The sequence below is a fragment of the Polistes dominula genome, unplaced genomic scaffold (genome assembly GCF_049000335.1).
Source record: "Polistes dominula isolate Pdom_NZ unplaced genomic scaffold, Pdom_raw_medaka contig_354, whole genome shotgun sequence".
Classification (NCBI taxonomy): Eukaryota; Metazoa; Arthropoda; class Insecta; order Hymenoptera; family Vespidae; genus Polistes; species Polistes dominula.
This window is the reverse complement of record NW_028300855.1, coordinates 136,198-155,532: the sequence shown is the minus strand read 5'-3', so window position 1 is coordinate 155,532 and position 19,335 is coordinate 136,198. Positions and strand designations below refer to the sequence as shown.

Below are 19,335 nucleotides of genomic sequence, written 5' to 3'. Positions count from 1 at the left end.
CCTAGTGGTCTTTTCCCGTTTAGTATACCGACCAATATTTTGTGCTCCGTTCGATCCTGCCTCATACTCACCACGTGACCAGCCCATCTTAATCAGTGTGATTTTGCGACGTTGATAATGTCCAGTTTGTTGTACACTCGATGTACTTCTACGTTATGGAGTTTTCACTCGTTCGCCCCTTTCCTCATCGATGTTTTGCACTGAAGATTTTACGAAGAACTTTGTTTTCGAAAACCCTAAATTTCTTTTCGTCCCGTAACGTAAGCGACTACGATTCGCTACCATAAAGAACTACCTGACGGATGATTGTTCTGTATATCCTGATTTTTAATCGCCTAGACAGAAACGTCGAGCTGAGTAATTTGTTACCCGAATAGAAACATGAATTGCCAAGATTGATTCTTTTCTTAAGTTCTTCGTTAATTTTGTTGAACAAAAGAGGTGACAAAACGTCTCCCTTTTTTACCCGCTGTAAATACTAAAATCTTCCGACATTTGGTTACCTAACCTCACTCTATCCCTAGTTTCCTTTAGGCACAGTTGTAGAAGTCTGACCAATTTTCTTGGTATCCCCTGTTTTCTAGGAATTTCGAGCTTTTTTTCTTGTTTTACCGATTCGTACCCTTTTTGAAAATCTTTATAAAATTGATGTACCGTGTGGTTAAATTCCCACTTTTTCTCTAAGATCTGCTGAATAGCAAAGATTTGGTCTGTAGTCGATCTATTTCTCCTAAAACCGCATTGGTGATTTCCTATTATCTCGTCCGCATACGATACTATCCTATCTAATAAGTTGCCTAAGGTATGATAGTAGCAGAAAAGTGAATACGAAAAAAATTGCATGAAAAAATCAGAAGTAAAATATGATATTAGTACTTTTTTAGCTTTTTAATGTTAAGTCTTTTTCGAAAATTATTGTTTTACTTTTTTTTATTAAATGAGCTGTTCATTTTGAAAGCGGCCTATTTATTATAGGTATACCCCTTTGGATAAAGAAGGACCTAAAATTTACTAATTCGCCAATAAGCGGAGAGTCAATCAATCAGTACTTCCGGAAGAAAAATCTTATGTTTTTGGGAAGGGGTGTATTGGGGTTTGAGCCTAAGGAATTTTCTTTATACGGATTATTCTTTATTTCTGTTTTCTCTCGTATTTACATAGTATCGTATTACACTCAAAGGACCCGACATTGCAGAAATGTTTCTTTCTTACTACTATGTTTTTATGATCATTGAGATGGTTTGGAATTTTACGGTTCTTTAGAGTTTCTTAAACTTTAAGTAAATGATACCTTCTATCTTCTGCCCAAAAAACCTCCTGATAATCCTAACACCTCCGCGAAAAATTGGAGAAGCCGGTACAATGACACGGGCATTAATTCAAACGGGACATTTTCCATCTTTTGTGAGATTATTCCGGATTCGCACCGCTTGTTACCAGAACTTTCTACACTACTGCTCTCACCTAGAGGACCGGGCATAAATATCACCAGCTACCACCGCTAAAAGGGTGGGGAAAGTCTCCAAGAGCTCTTCGAGCACATCGAAGAGTCCGCAGATGCTGTCTACATCCTCGCTACGTGGAGAGTGAACTGTTATTTCATAGACTTGTCGCAGAATTTGCTTAACAGAAGTTGAATATTTTATTATCATAAAATATAGATAAAAAAATATAAGGTTTATCATCTACAGAGGGGGTTCGATAATGAACATAGCTCCTTCCGTTGAACGGATGCTATTCAATACAATGAAATACTATCTTCCTTAGGGCTGACCACGGTACCCTCTTTGATGTCGTGATGCCCTTTGTTCCACTTGTGACTTTTGTATATACTGCCCAGTAGACAATCTATTTGCTGTTATATGTGAAATTAAACTCAGGAATGCTCGTTTATAAATTACCAATAAGGAGATGATTACGTGTTGAGACCATAGGATAGTTTTTGTTCAAAGGAAATAGGAGTAAGTAGGCAAGATTTAGGATTGTTTCAACTTCGATGTTAAAGTATTGAACTCTTCGAAAATGAAAAGCTTATTTCTACTTACTCTTCTTACGTGACTTTACATGATTTTACACCTGCCTCCCATAATCCTCTGCAGTGTGGGGAGCGAGGCAGTGAAAATATATGCCATGAATTGACTTGATCTGAAAGATAAATTTGACCTTTTTGTTGTGACCTTCTTAGCACAGTAAAGTAAATATCTCTTTTAATCTCATGATTAGCTCCGACGAAAATGGTTCCTTTGTCAAAATAAATTTCTTTACGTTTTCTTCTTCGAAAGATGAATTTCCTTAATGTTGCAGGTACATCTTTAGTGGTCATATCATTAACGATTTCTAAATATAATATTATGTAGTATATATATTATTTATTTAGTCATGATTTTTTCCCATTGATTTTTGTATATTGATTATACGTAATGATTTTTACATAATAAGTTTAGCCGTTACAGCAATGGACCCAGTAATTTAATAAGGATTGCAATTTTTAGCATAATGAGTTTGGCCGTAATATTAACTTGACTAATTAAACCTCATCTTGTTAGCTAGGATAGTATCGTATGCGGACGATATAATAGGAGATCACCAGTGCGGTTTTAGGATAAATGGATCGACTACAGACCAAATTTTTGCTATTAGGCAAATCTTAGAAAAAAGTGGGAATTTAATCAGGCGGTACAACAACTTAATAAAGATTTCTAAAAAGCATACGACTCGATAAAAAGAGAAAAAATGCTACAAATCCTAATACGAAAGGAGATACCATGAAAATTGGTCAACCTTGTTCAACTTTGCCTAAAGAAACTAGGGGTAGAGTGAGGTTAGGTAACCAAATGTCGGAAGATTTTAATATCCATACAGGTAAAAACGAGGGACGCTTTGTCACTCCTTTTGTTCAATTTAGTACTGGAATTCACTGTCAAAGAATTGCAGAAAAGTAAAGATGTTCTACAGTTGAACGGGACAACACAATTGTTGACATATGCGGACGATATTACTTACTTAGGGGACAAAAAAGTGTTATTAATTATTAACGAGAAAATATTAATAGATAATACCAAAGATATGGGACAGCAAAATAGCGCGAAAAAAACCAATTATATGATAACCGATAAAGTTTAGAATAAGCCTTGTACTGAAAATTTGGTTGTCCTGGATAAAACTATGGAGCGGGTCAGCAACTTTAGGTATTTAGGATCGATCATAGACCAGACGAACAAAATGAACGAAGAATTAAAGAAAAGAATCAATCTTGGCAATTCATGTTTCTATTCAGTTAACAAACTACACAGCTCGCGGATGCTGTCTAGGCGATTAAAAATTAGGATATACAGAACAATCATCCATCAGGTAGTTCTTTATAGTAGCAAATCTTAGTCGCTTAAGATTCGGGACGAAAAGAAATTTAGGGTTTTCAAAAACAAAGTTCTTCGTAAAATCTTCAGTGCAAAACTTGATGAGGAAAGGGGCGGTTGGAGAAAAATCCATAACATAGAAGTACATCGATTGCACAACAAACCGGACATTATCAACGTCGTAAATTTACGCGGATTAAGATGAGCTGGTCACGTGGCGAGTATAAGGCAGGATCGAACGGAGCACAAAATATTGGTCGGTATACTAAACGGGAAAAGTCCACTAGGTAGACCGAGACCGAGGTAGATGGGAGGATACATCTCGTAAACAATTTTGTCGAATAGAAACGTTAGATTAGGTTAGATTTTACTTGATAACAAATATAAAAAAAAATAATTTACAAGTCAAAAATTTTTGTCGAATAGAAAGGTGAGGTTAAGATTTGGTTCATTCGTTAAAAATGACACCCTGTAAAATGGTTGCAGGTTTAGGATTGAAATAGTGCATGGATTAGTACAATAGCTTATTCATCTACTTTAATAGATAAAAAGAAACTGAAGAAACGAAAGTGTCGGGTTTTGTTTGATTATGTATACCATTTGTATTCACCAATACGTAAGAATATAAAAAAAGGGGCAACACAATCGTTGACCATGCAAAAGTTCCTTTTTTTCTTTCCGAATGATCGATCGGGAGATTGGTTTTCGTCTTTGGTGGTAGTGACGACTGTTAGATTTCCGATTGTCTGAAAGTGGCAAAATATAAATTATCTTCAAAGGAAGAAGAAAATGGTTTTACATAAGTTCACTTACTTTGACAAGTTAATGCATTGACCAAGATTAAAGGAAAAAAACTGTTTCAATTATAAATATCATTTTCGTTTTAGAAAATATTTGTCCTGAAATGATCAATTTCGTACCTTTTTCAGTTGAATAGGACAAAAAAATGTAGTTTTATCTTGAAATGTCACTAGTAGTAATAGATAATTTAAATGGTCAACTTTTGAAAGCATTGCATGGTCATTGTAATGCATAAAGAAACGATAAAAGCATTTTATTGGCCTAACGATACAAACGGGCGTAAAAAAAATATTTACTGACAGAGAAATAAAGAAGATAATAAATTAGATAAGCTATCTCCACTTTAAACTCAAATCTTCATAGATAAAATTCACAATCGGATATACATTAAACCTTTATTTATTCAATTGAATAAAAATGGGTTAGTCATTTTTGAACTGACATGTCTTTCCTAACTTATTTCAGCTGTGTCAACTAAAAAATATTTTTTTTTCTGATTGTTGTTTCACACAATGGGGATTCGAAGGACACCCAATGTCCGTTCGGTAAGGACGTTGCACCTTATAGCACAAGGAACAATTACAGGATCGGCAGAGTCCATTGGCACCGGTTGGTGGTCCAATTAGCGCAGCATCCGATGAACGAAAGAACAAAGGAACGAACTTGGGGTGGTTGAGTGCAATTGCCTTGAGAACCACCATATAAATTTCTTAGTACGAACGGCAATGTGTGCGTATAGGACTCCTGTTTTCTCTCTCACATCAGTCGGATTAACTGTGCACACCCATTGCGAGTTGTGTAACTTTCTTGCCGGTGTCTCCCGGATTTCTCACCGCAAGCAAGCAAGCAAGCACACACTTGCTGAAAGGGTTATTAAACCCCTTCCTTTTAGACTTCTGACCGATGATTGCACCGACGACAGTTACTATCTGGAAACTGCCGGTCCGTGTTAAACGTCGCTTTTGCCGGAAATAGTATTATACGGTTAACCGTTTTCCTCTTGGCAAGGTTCATCGTCACTTTAAAGATTACTAAATCCAACTCTCAGAAATCCATCTTGTGTTCTCATGTTCTGTTTCTTTAACAAGTATTACTTTTAATTGTCTTATTTTATTTTTTTATTATTTCTTAGCACATTTATATTAAATATTGGAATTATTATTTATTATGAAATTTTATAATTCGTTCGATCAAATAATTGTTATAGCAAATTGACGATAAGTTGGTATTAGGATCATAAATTTACCAAGTTTTTGTTTTAATATAATAAAAATTATTCTAATTGATTAGAGAGCTGAAATATTATTTAATATAATTAGATAAAATAACATTATAAAATAGAATGACGTAACAGATTATCATTTATAGGTTAATACATTGTGTTTTGATACAACTTAACATTCATACCATGCCAAGAAAAAATTTACCAGTTTGAAGATCATTCAATTACTGACAGACTAAAAATAGATGTTCGAAAACTACTTTATCTACCATTAATGTTTTCATTTTCTACGTTATCGACACTTATCATCTAACGATAAAAGGAAATTTATTATACCGACAGCCGGTACTTTTGTGATCTATATTTATTAACTTTTGAGGAAAACGTATTTTTTTACTGAAGAATAATTTTTAATTAAATTTTCCCTTTTTTAACAAAAGTACTTATTCATTAACTTTTTTACGAAAAATATGAATATTTACAAACACATCGATCCAAAACGTCTCGCAGTTTGATACGAGTTCTAAGTGTATCTAGTTAGAAAACTTCTCATATATTATCTGCATAAAACTGTTCAGAGTGTAATTGAAAAATGCAAAGTAACTAAATAACGTATACCTTCTCGAATTCATAAAATTTGGCAAGGTTGAATGTAAACATCTAAATTAGAAGAAGCAAATGATCTCTTTTGAATATTCCGAGTCAATCGTTCGATTCGAGGCCAAAAACAGGGCAATTTATTCTTATATTCATGTATAATGCAATTATTATCTTTGAACACTGTTTTAAAAAGTTTTGCAAGTTAGCAATTCATAAAATGAGAGTCAATGGTATCCAAGAATCGAGAAGTCGATAGGAAACTATCTTCGAAAAGATTCATTGAACTAAATGAACATTTTTCAACCAATGAATTAGAATAAAATTTTATCTAGCGGTGACATAATTTAAATATTGCATTATTTATTTTAATAATTTTAAAACAATTATTTAAATAAATTATTTTAAAACTTTTATATAATTAAATTATTGATTTAATTTATTGCTGCAAATTTAAGACGGCACTTTTTAATAATAAGAAACAATTCAACTGATTTAGTAGGATATTTTGAACACAATTTTTTAATGAAATTAATATTTGTTAAAAGAACTTATAATAACTTGTAACCTTTTTCCTAAACCATTCATGGTGGATAAACCAGCACTCTTTAATCGATTCGTCATTGTGAGACTAGGGATACTTATCCATAAATTAGTCAAATTTCTTTGAAAAGTTCAGAAAAAAGTCTCGTTTAAGACTTACACGTCTTGTTTAAAATGAACATTTGTTATCCCCACCCTTTTCCCCTGTTTCCATAGTGAAGAAGTTAACTTTAAGAAGTGAAACTTGCTTGAAACTATGCAGATAGCTTTTTACCTAGGAAATGGTGTAGAAAGAGGATTGAAAGGGGTAGAAATCGTGGTAACTGGGTAGCATGTTAAATACTCATTAATTTTTAATTTTTCATTAACACCAATTACGTCTATTATTCAATGAAAAAAAAAATATATATATATATATATATATATATATAACATGAATCAATATTGTAAATGATATAGGGGAAAAAAATATATTTTTAATGTATTAAATTAATCCTTGCAATCGGATCTAGTATAAAAATGTAAAACATTAAAAAAAAAACAACTCATGTTATGTAGAATACCCGTATGCAGACGATGTGGTGTTGTTGGCGGAAAGGGAGGAGGAGATGGAGAGCATGCTGAGGCGAATGGAGGGATATTGTGATAGGAAGAAATTGGAGGTCAGTGTGGAGAAGACAAAGATAGTGAGATTTAGGAGAGGAGGGGGAAGAAATAGAGAGATTGATTGGAACTGGAAGGGGAAGAGAATAGAGGAGGTGAAGGAGTTTAGATACCTGGGCTATGTTTTCAAGAAGAATGGAGGTCAAGAGGCGCATGTGAAGGAGAGGGTGAAGAAGGCTGGGGCGGCTATGAGACAGATTTGGGGATTGGGGAAGAGGATGTTCGGCAAGGATTGGGTGAGGAGGCTGTGGCTGTTTGACAAGCTAGTGTGGACGGTTTTGAGTTATGGAGCGGAAATATGGGGGTGGGAGGAGAGGATGGAGATCGAGGGGGTGCAGGAAAGATTCTTGAGGTGGACTATGGGGGTGGACTGGAGAACGCCAGGGTATATGGTAAGGGAGGAAGGGAAGAGAGACAAATTGAAAATAAAGGCGGCGAAGAGAGCGTGGAGGTATGAGGAGAAGTTAAGGAGAGGAGAGGGAAGTGAGCTGGCGAGAGAGTGTTGGAAGGAGGCGCAGGAGAGAGAAAGGGAGATAGAAGTACGGAAATCAAAGTGGGAAGTAGAGAGGATGAAGTTCAAAGAGAGGATAGCGCAGGACGGGGTGGAGGTGGTGGAAAGGTGGGATGAGATTGAGAGGGAGGAAAGAAGGCGACAGGAGGTGGAGAGATGGGAGAAGATATTGGAGTCGAGATACAACATGTGGTACAAGACGGTGGTTGCGGAAGGTTTGCCAGGATATTGGGTAGGAAAGTGGAGTGAAGAGAGAAAAAGAAGAGTGGCGAGATTTAGATTGGGGAATGAGATGAGGGAAGGGAGATACTGGGAAGAGGAGGAGAAGAAAAAATGTAGGGTGTGTGGTTGGGAGAGAGAGACATGGGAGCACGTGTTGGAAGGCTGCAGTAGAGCGGTCGAGGAGGAGGACGGGAGAGGAGGGAAGAGAGGGATCAAGGAAATTTTGGATGAGAGTGGAATGGGGGAGGAGTGGATGAAGAGGGATTGGGAGCATGAGAGAGAAGAAGGAGAGGCAAGGAGGGGAAGAAGGGAGGAAGAAGTGGAGGTGTGGAACGGGTGAAGGGGGAGGGGAAGAAGAGGAAGTGAGGGAGAGGGTAGTGTTAAGTTAGGTTAAGGAGATAATTGTTAATGGAGTGCAACCCTTCGGGGACGCAGTAACTACCTATCTATCTATCTATATCTATCTATGTAGAATACCACTAATCCTCGATAATCTAAAATTCGATAAATTTCATTTAAATAATTTTATTAAAAAATAAATCTATATTTGTATCGATTATATTTTCTTTCTCATTGTTTTTTTTTTTGTGTAATATTTTTTAATGGTTACTTTAATATCACGTGGAATAATTATTTTGATTAAATTTTAGGGTTTGGTTTATAAGATTTCAGATATGCTTATTCCATGTTTTTTTGCTATCTCGTCTTGAGTTATACGCGGGAATTCATCTATAATATGCACTAATTCTTCATCTTCCGACTCTGTGCGTGGTGTTCTTGAAGTAGGTCTTTCTAAGTTGAAATTATATTTTTTGAAGCGTTTATATCACACAACATGTACTTAATAATATAATATTCTATGTATATATAAAAATTATATATAATTGATATATATATATATATATATTAGGGTAGGTCAAAAAAATGACTCAAGTGTAACGGAAAAATGGTTGCTACATACCTTAAAGCAATTCTCACAAAATATGAGCTCTTAATTTTAATAGAAAGATCCTCCGCATCGCAGATTTTTATTTCTTTTTCAGTCCAATAGATTAAAATTCATTCCTAATTATCTAATGATTGTACAGAAAAATCTTTAAGACGAATATTGTAGGAAATTTAATGCTCTACAAAAATGGTATCTTATATTGTTTCCGTAAACCTCACCATTTGAATGATATTGAAGATTGAAATTTGATGATTTTAAGACAAATTTCATTCTTGTTTATGAATTTTATAACTCGACAATAAATGACTATTAAAATGTGCACAATACAAATTTTTATTGCTCATCTTATATATGAAAGTTTTTTCAAATATTTATGATACACAGAAGGTATTTTAGGTATTAACTACTTGATATCTTTATATTTTCCATAATTAATTAGTCTGATATCTTGGTACAAAGAGGCGAGGGCTATTTTATCAAATTTTAGCGATTTTTCAAGACGATTATGTAATTTATAGTTTTTATTTCTTTGTCTTTCATCGATGTTATATATAAAATAGTGTACGGTGCACTTTTAAGAAACCTTATCCAACAAACTTGATATCAATTAATCATTTCTTCAATAATGTTTCTTCTTATCTGTTTTTTGATTGCATTTTAAAGAATTTTTCTAAAACGAAATTCTCTCGTAATATTTTATGTAAAATGAATATATTTTTTTCTTCATATTGTTTTATTAAATCATAATAATCCTTTGATTTATATAGGAAATTCTTTTTCTCTTTTTTTTTTTGACTATAGAAATGGGACTAAGACCTCTTTTAAAATAAACGTTCCAGATCTATGAAAAGAATAATAAAAAACGGATAAAACGTGTTGTACAGGATCATTCGATCAATTTTATCAGTGACGCTCAAAACAACATCAGGAACGGTTGATTTCTGTTTTCAGCAGGAAAACACTGCATCGTCTAAGATTCAGATAAATGTTGCAGCAACATTTCTGGGTTAAGGTCCTTAAGATATTTGTTCAATTATAAAAGGCTTCATTATAATTCGTTATATGCTAATATTATTCTTGATTTTAAAAACGGATTGGATATTAATCACGTAATGTCTTTATTATGTTATCCCTTAGTATCAATCAGAACTAGTCCTTCTACGCTTAACAGTCAAACCTACATTCAAAATAGCAACAGAAAAAAAATAAGTCATATATTTATATACACAATGAATCACAGAATTATTCTATATATCATTAGGAGAAATTTTATAAACATTAGTTGATAAACAGTATTTTCAAATTCATATACGCAGTTAATCTATATTAAAATTATTTATTAGTTTAATGTATAAATTAATATAAAATTTATTACTTTCTAAAGAATATTTTATTCTAAAAAAAATTTATTATTTCAGATATGTGATAAGAATAAAAAAATAAGGTTTATTATATCATTCGTATAGTACGTAAAATATAAAATGAATTATCGGAAACAAAAATTCGTAAATCAATATGATTTGTAGTGTCTAGTAACGGTTAATATAATATTGTATACTGAAGTAAAAAAATCATAAATAAACTTTGACAATATTGATAAAAGTTTCGAAAAATGTTTTAAACACACAAACAAACAAATAAAACTTTTCTTTAAATTCCTCTTATTTTAACTGACTGATACTTTAAAGTTTTCAATAAAAAAAAAACCTTTTTATTATATACGTATAAATAAAAATGAAATATTATTTTTCGAATCCGTAAATTTTGTTTCTTGAATTTTACAATTTTTTCCGAAAAAAAAATAGAAGAAAAATATATATATATATATTATATTGTATTAGTATTTTATATATATATATATATATATATATTACCAAGAGGTAGAGAACTTTGTTCCTGCTCTTTTTCTTTTAATTTGTTTTGATATTTCTGACTCCTTATGCATTTCGAAATTGCTTGTTGACTTATTCCAACTTTTGCTCCCATCTCTGCTTGAGTAATACGCGGGTCTTCAAGTCTCAAACGCACTAATTCTGCAATTACCCGTTCTTTGTTTTTTAGTCGTTTTTTAGTAGCTCTGCTTATGTTGAAATAACCTTTCTCGAATCTTTCATACAAAACATAACATGTACTCCGGGCTATAATACCCTTGCCATAAGCGTCTATGAGCATTCGGTAAGCCTCAGCGGCTAGTTGATTAGTATTAAAATAATACAGTACCACCTCCTGCAAATGACGTTTAGTCGGTATATTATTTGACATTTCTAAATACAAATAACTATATGATATAAACACAAGTCAACTACTAATACTATCAAGTTATGCTCACAAAATATTGAAGAGTATTCCAAGCTGTCCTATATATATGTATTCGACGTCTACTTGTCGCTAATGCCATCTACAGAAAAGCTATATACACTTGTTCATACAAAATATATTACTGCTATTTTTATTTAATGTGTAGGGGGAGTTCACGTAACGTCTAACATCACCTAGCGCCGGCCACTAATATATAAACCGTTTCTTTTCATAATGATTGTTCTGACCAAAAGATTCTTCAATGAAAATTCCTCTGATCATTACTTATATGCTATGAAGTGGAGAATAAAGGATTAGATTGAGGTGTAAAATAAAACACGTGGTTGAGCCAAACAAAGAAACAATGCCTTTTTTTATTGGCTCGTCAGGGAAAAGCCTTGCGGCATAAAAACCCTGGATGTTGTTTAATTATAAAAATGAGAGTCCACCACGTGATATTACCACGCGGGAAAATACCGTCGATATAAAATGTATATAATGGAAAGATCTCACCTCTCGTTCGCTTCGCTTACGTTCCTTAACTAACTTAACTTAACTCCTTTGATTTCGATATGTATTCACAGGCTTTCTATAATGGACTGGAAGAATGTCCTTTTGTACTGGCCCCGCAGGGCGTACGGACTGGGTGTAAGAAGTGGGGAGGCGAGAGGTGGGGGTGACTAGAGGGGCGCTTCGGTAGTTACTAGTAATTGATCGATGTTCACCATGAGTATCGATCGAGACCTTTAATCGATGGAGGTGGATGCGCGCGAATTTTGAATACTGCTAATTACCGTATGATCCTTTTGGATCGTACATACTCCCCCCGTTGAGAGTGTAACGATCAATGATATTCTTAATACATGTGTTGTGTTATGCGCTTATTATCATCGATTTACAATACTTTCGACCTAGGCCATTGAATCAGTTAAGTACATCGCTAGTTGTATAAGTTATTGAACATGTTCATTCGATTGCTTATGATATAACGCTAGACGTATTCGCTGAATCGCTCAGCGTATTTTTGCTGACTTAGTCAGCATTCTCGAATTATCGCTGGCCAGGCGACTTTCTTGTACGTACAAGGGAACCGTTGGGTCTTAAAGACAATGATTTAACAATGAACAAATAGTTGTTACATTGTACTTGACAATTCCGTGGACCGTCTTCACGGTGACCACTCGTACTACATCGTCTTCTCCTGGATGTATGTTCACGATCCGGCCTAACGGCCATCTCATGCAAGGTTGATTCTTGTCGATGAGAACGACGACGGTATCCTTTTCGATTTTCTGCTTGGGTTGTATCCACCTTTGTCGTTTCTGCAGTTCTCGTAGATACTCAATATGCCAGCGTCGCCAGAAATCTTGTCGCACTTTCGTGATATGTTTCCAGGAGGACAGTCGATTGGCTGGAGTTTGAACATAATCTTCCTCCGGTAATGTCGTAATAGGTCTTCCAACTAAAAAATGTGCGGGTGTTAGTGCTGTCACGTCATTCGGATCTGACGAGATGGGGCATAATGGGCGTGAATTTAAATAGCTTCGATTTCGATCGCGAAGGTAGTTAGTTCTTCATACGTGAAGAGAAGTTCACCGACGACCCGTTTAAAGTGATGTTTGAAAGATTTGACCGCTGCTTCCCATAAACCGCCAAAGTGAGGTGAGAGGGGTGGATTGAAATGCCACGATATCCTATGATCTATCGCGAAATCACGGACCTTATTTTTATATTCGTTCGATTCCATCAGGGCGTATAGCTCCCTTAACTGGTTATTAGCCCCGACGAAGTTGGTTCCGTTATCAGAATAAACGTGAGTTGGAACAGCTCTTCGATCCACAAATCGCCTGAACGCGGCCAAGAAAGCATCCGTAGTCAGATCGCTGACTAATTCAATGTGTACCGCCTTTATAGTCATACAAATGAAGATACACCCGTATATTTTAACGCGATCCTTATTACAGTATTTCTTTTCCTTCGCGTAGATCGGCCCGAAAAAATCTACTCCGACATGGGAGAATGCAGTGGTTTCCTGCACTCGAGAGCCTGGCAAATCCCCCATTTTATATCGGATGCCGGACGCACGAAATCGAATGCAACGCACGCAATGACGTACGATTCTTCGCACTTCATTCTTACCGTCGAGAAGCCAAAACCGTTGTCGAAGAGCATAGAGGGTAGTCTGTATGCCAGCGTGAAAATTTTGTTCGTGGAATTTTCGGATAAGGAGATCAGTGACGTGATGATGTGAGGGCAATAATATCGGACATCTCTCATAGAAACTTAAATTCGCGTTTCGAAGTCGGCCCCCCACTCGAATTAAGCCTTCTTCGTCGAGGATCGGATCTAACGCGGCTAGTCTTGTGCTCTTGACTCCCCCCGCTGTTTCTACTCTTTCCCTTTCGGCGTGAAATTGTTCGCCTTGCACGATTTTAAAAACGCGTCGTTCCGTTTCTGTTATTTCTGCGGTAGACAATCCTCCCTTATATGAGTTAGTTTTAAGCCATCGTTAGCATCGAGTTACAATTTTTAATAATCGCGTGTAACTAGAGAATCGCTGAAATATGCTTCTTGATTCAATTCACGTCGTTAATACCGATAATCTCTTTACGTCCGGCAATTAGAAAAATTCCCTTTCCATGCATCGTTCTTTTAGGAAATCGCGCGGAAGTTGTCCCCTAGATAAAGCGTCCGCTGGGTTGTCCTCGGATCGCACATGTCGCCATGTGATATTTTCACAGATATCATGTATTTCGCGCACGTGATTCGCCGTGTATAATTTTAACGTATTGGAGTCTCTTTTCAGCCAACCCAGTACAATCATCGAATCGGACCAAAAGGTTATCTTGTCGGGTTTCAATCCGCCGGCAGTTCGGACTTCTCTATATAATCGCGCGAGTGCTAATGCTCCGCATAGCTCTAAACGTGGTATAGTGGTATCCTTAAGGGGAGCGACACGACCTTTCGCGCAAAGTAGACGTACATATGTGTTACCGAATTCATCTCGCGATCTTACACATAAGCAGCCGCCGTAACCAGATTGACTCGCGTCGCAAAAACCATGCACCTGCACGTCAATCGGGTCGTCGAGTGTGATGCGTCTTTCTATCGTTAAACTGTCAATTAATGTCAATTGTTCTGCGAACTTTATCCACGAGGTGTGTAACGTATTGGGTACCGATTCATCCCAGTCGATGTGTGTTTTCCAGCAGTCTTGGATGAAAATTTTGGCTGTTAGAATGACGGGTCCTAGAAGTCCGAGTGGATCAAAGATCTTTGCGACTTCGGATAAAATTCGTCGCTTGGTAGTTCTTTCGCGAATATCTACTGGCGCGACGGAGTAAATTAAACAATCATGATGTGCGTTCCATGAAATACCGAGTGTCTTTAAAATAGTATTTTTCCCCAGAGCAGAGCTCGACATCGATGTTTTTTATGTCTAAATTTTCGAGTACCGGTCGGAAGTTAGACGCCCACTGTCATATATTAAGACCGCCTCGTTTTAACATTTCAATAGTCTGATCGCGTACCCTTCCGAGGGTTTCGACATTATCAGTTCCCGTAATGAGGTCGTCTACGTATAGATCGCGGTTAAGTATTTCGGCTCCGAGTGGATAATTAGCACCTTTATCCTTCGCGAGTTGTTTGATGGTTCGTATGGCAAGAAACGGTGCTGACGCTATTCCGAATGTTACCGTATTAAGTTCGAACGTGCGAATCTGTTCGTTATGTCACCAAAATATCCGTTGATATTGACGATCGTCTGGATGAATCCATATTTGCCGATACATTTTCTCAATATCCGCTGTTAATACGTACCGATATGTCCGGAATCGTAATAAGTGTTCTACTAATGTGTCTTGTATTGTAGGTCCGACTAATAAGGTGTCGTTGAGAGAAAGTCTCTTATCATTTTTCGCGGAGGCGTCGAATACGACCCGTACCTTTGTTGTCGTGCTAGCTGATTTGATAACCGCGTGGTGGGGAAGATAGCAACTTCCTATAGGTTCGTTTTTGACGATCGACATATATCCTAAATCGATGTATTTATGTGTAATCTGTTCATATACCTTCCGGAGTTCGATATTCGCGTGTAATTTCTTCCGGAGATTACGGAACTGACTATACCGCGTAGGTGACTGTAATCGTGGCTTTCTTCGCCGAAGGGAACACGCACGATATATCTTTACGATTCATAGTGTTTCGCAACTTAGACATAATGACTTTGCCTTCTATTTTGTTTACTAAATTCGATCGCGTTATCTTAGGAACGATGAGTAGCGAAAAGTTCCGCCTATATTTATCGTCTAATGATCGAATGGTTATCTCGATAACGTCTTTTGATCGAGTTCCGGTATAGTTGATAGCGTGCATGGAACTCGAATATGATTTGATCAGTAAGTGTGACTCTTTCGCGAAATTCTCAGTAATGAAGTGTGCGGCGGCACGCGTATCTAATACCGCCCGACGTTGTCTGAGAGTTCCGTCTCCCTTTCTTACACGATACATGATACTCAGGAGAAATTGATTCGGTGCACCGTGCGAATTGACATGAGACTCGGTGTTAGCCGCGTGAGGGTGGGTTCATTGCGATGTCTCCTTCTTTGCGAGAGTGTGGCTCTCCTGTTTCGTGATCTCATGCTCGTCATTATCTATATGTAATGACGTGTGATGGGCCTGGTGACATATCCGACAACGCGAGGCTCTACATGGTTCCCGGTGCTTCCGTAAGCAATTCTGACATAATTCGTACTGTTGAATCGTTGTCAGTCTGTCCTGTATCGTCATGTCATAATATCGGGGGCACCGGTATACAAAATGTTCATCTCTTTTGCAAAGAACACAATTAGCCAGAGTCTGAGTATGGAACGTACGCGTTGTATAGGTATCCTGTCGCTTTCGCGGTCGTAAAGTCATCGTCTCGGGATATCCACGTTTTGCGCGGGGCTCGAGGTTCGCAGACGTTGATGACGTTTTCAGCGGAGCACACGCACGCGCATATCGGGTTAAAAAATTAAAGAATTGCTCGATAGTCGGATATTCGTCGGAATCTATCTGTTTATTCCATTCTTGTAGCATTTCGGGGGGTAACGCGCGTTCAGCGAGGCGTACTGGCCAGACCACCGAACTTACATTATATGTCTCGAGTGTGGAGATGTGAGAACGCAGTTCGTTCAAGAATGCCGTTACGTCCTTTGCTGATCCGGCCTTCGGTCGGGATATGTCGATTAACGCGTCGATTACCCGAGCTAATAGTATCCGTGGCACATCGAACGCCTTCAGTAAAGCTCCCCACGCGTCCTTATATTTTTCCCCAGTTAATTGATAATGCTCGATCGTTTGAAGGGCTTCGCCGCGAAGGGAGTCGCGAAGGTATACGTGTTTTTCTAAATCCGATATATCACTACGCGTGTCTACGAGGGTTAAAAAGCTGGATTTAAATGGGATCCATTTCCCTATATTCCCGTCGAATTGCGGGATCTCAATGCGCCGTAATGGTATTTGTTGATCGCGGGTTTTCGTAATATCGTTGCTTTCGTCAGCGTTATTCGGGTTGTTAACTGTGGCGGTATCGTTTGAATGAAGTTTGTCTCCGATCGCGCAATATCTCTCTATGATTGGAGTTAAACTATCGACTCCTCCTGCTTCGTTGATAGCAGTAACGCACTTTTCATACAAGGTTTCGTATTTCTCTACTAGTGGTGCAAGTCGTTCGTAACGCCTTCTTATTTCCTGCTTATTTAGATTTCCTTCATTGATTAGATTTTCGACGTGCGTTAAACCCAATTCTAAAACTAGCCGTTTTTGTTCGAGCTGTCCGAGCTGTTTTTGCGATGCCATCACGAACCGTTATTAATTATTCTACTTTTCGAAATCCACTCAAATTAATTTACGGTAATATATAAAAATCCCCTTTATATGAATGAATGACCGCGCGTTGAGTTCTCGATCGCGTGGTGCGGCCCTGAGGCTAGATTGTTGGAGGGGGTATACCTATGTATAGTATAAGAGGCCGTTGGAGGGGGTATACGATTGTCGCTAGCTATATGCCGATAGATGGGATGTCCGGCGATGACGTCACGGCGTCTTCGTTCTAGTCGACCGTTCAAATAAAGGAAGGTGGCGTGGCGGTGAAGCCGCCGAAATCTTATCGTTCTTTGTACGAGAATAAAGCGTTTTCCGAGATGGAGAATAACATTCGATTATATATCGTGTATCCGTTCAAATTTAGAAATTAAGTTCTTTTCGATATTGAGATGTGAATTTTACAGAGAAAATGAGCGTAATGCATAGATATATAAGAAATTGCGAACTTCTACGGGGTTCAAAGACGCAATTTCCCTTGAGATATATATTAGTAAATGAGGGTGTGTACGCATAGGCGTACGCACGGGTAATTAAAACTACTTATCTCGCTTCTAGATTTTTCGTGATGCTGCCTCCGCTGAACGGTGTAGACGTTCACAAGATGGCGGACTCCCACGACTTCGTTGTTCTCTAATCGGTTTGCCCGGTGTGGTGATAGTCTATTCACTGCTTCGTAAATCAGAAGTCGGGAACTCGCACCTTACAGGATTGCACCAAAATGTTCTGACCAAAAGATTCTTCAATGAAAATTCCTCTGATCATTACTTATATGCTATGAAGTGGAGAATAAAGGATTAGATTGAGGTGTAAAATAAAACACGTGGTTGAGCCAAACAAAGAAACAATGCCTTTTTTTATTGGCTCGTCAGGGAAAAGCCTTGCGGCATAAAAACCCTGGATGTTGTTTAATTATAAAAATGAGAGTCCACCACGTGATATTACCACGCGGGAAAATACCGTCGATATAAAATGTATATAATGGAAAGATCTCACCTCTCGTTCGCTTCGCTTACGTTCCTTAACTAACTTAACTTAACTCCTTTGATTTCGATATGTATTCACAGGCTTTCTATAATGGACTGGAAGAATGTCCTTTTGTACTGGCCCCGCAGGGCGTACGGACTGGGTGTAAGAAGTGGGGAGGCGAGAGGTGGGGGTGACTAGAGGGGCGCTTCGGTAGTTACTAGTAATTGATCGATGTTCACCATGAGTATCGATCGAGACCTTTAATCGATGGAGGTGGATGCGCGCGAATTTTGAATACTGCTAATTACCGTATGATCCTTTTGGATCGTACAATGATGTTAATCCACTTTCTCTTTTTTCGAGAAAAATAAAGGTTAAAATATTTGGTAATTAAAAAATTTACGCAAATTATATGAATTCTGGCAATATTTCTACTGATTTATCAATGTGTCATCTAGTTATATAAATTTTTTTTAGGCAAATTTGACTAGACTAATGTATATTTACTGGTTGCAAATAAACTTGCACCACTTTCTAAATGAAAGAGTTGTAAAAATTGTTTAATTTCCATTTAAAAAAATCAAATATAACATTTAAAACATGTTTTATTTTAATCCCATTTTGTTTACAAATAATGACAAGATATAAAATGAAAGTAGTATTTTTTATTTCAGACGTTAATTACATTGTTATTATTTTAAGATACTTTTAGTATTAACTTATACTCTGCATATAACAGTGTTTTGAAATATTCATGATGCGCAGGAGGTATATGAGGTAATAACTACTTGATATGACAATGTTTTTTATAAATATTAGGTCTGTTATCTTGTTACAAAGCCGCCAAGGCTATTTTCTCTAACTTCAGCGATATTTTCGGACATGTAGATAATTAACAGTTTTAAATTCTTTGTGTTTAATCGATATTTTATATAAAAAAGTTTGTGGTGCAATTTTAAGTGTTCATTCTGGTTTATCATTTTGAATAAATCAATATATTTTTTTGCATTATTCTAAAGTAGACATATGTAGAATTTCCATACAAAAATTTTAGAACGATCCGAGCAGTTTTAGTATATTATTTTGCGACCCAAACACATAGAGATATTACAGAGAGAGGAGACAAACCATTGGCGGTTGTGTAAGTGGAAATGTCTCTTCATGAATATAGCAGCAAAAAACAAAAGGTTGATGTTGACCTGACAATAACAGAATTACTTTAAAGATGTTTAGGTGGCCACACTCAAAATTATAAAGAGTGCTTTAACAAATGCGTTTGGGCCATAGTGCTTAAACACTTATTTAATTTAAAAAAAATGGTTGAAATAGCTTGTAAGTT

At 36.7% G+C, this 19,335-nt stretch overlaps 2 protein-coding genes across 2 annotated transcripts; both read right to left on the bottom strand.

Annotated features, from left to right (window-relative positions):
* Nucleotides 1–13,782: 13,782 nt before the first annotated feature.
* Nucleotides 13,783–14,586, bottom strand: LOC149033796 (uncharacterized). Its single transcript, XM_089172438.1, has one exon. It carries the CDS (start codon nucleotides 14,584–14,586, stop codon nucleotides 13,783–13,785), a length of 804 nt encoding a protein of 267 aa, XP_089028564.1.
* A 1,160-nt stretch (nucleotides 14,587–15,746) lies between these two features.
* LOC149033795 (uncharacterized) lies at nucleotides 15,747–18,299 on the bottom strand. The gene is made up of 2 exons (XM_089172388.1): nucleotides 18,024–18,299; nucleotides 15,747–17,802 (listed from the first exon to the last, which is right to left on the bottom strand). The coding sequence occupies exon 2, from the start codon at nucleotides 17,001–17,003 to the stop codon at nucleotides 15,747–15,749; it is 1,257 nt and encodes a 418-aa protein (XP_089028514.1). The 5' UTR covers nucleotides 17,004–17,802; nucleotides 18,024–18,299.
* Between the last annotated feature and the right edge of the window lie 1,036 nt (nucleotides 18,300–19,335).

Excerpts from the sequence above, each read along its gene's own strand:
- LOC149033796 (XM_089172438.1), bottom strand. The coding sequence starts at position 14,586 with ATGTCGAGCTCTGCTCTGGGGAAAAATACTATTTTAAAGACACTCGGT.
- LOC149033795 (XM_089172388.1), bottom strand. The coding sequence starts at position 17,003 with ATGGCATCGCAAAAACAGCTCGGACAGCTCGAACAAAAACGGCTAGTT.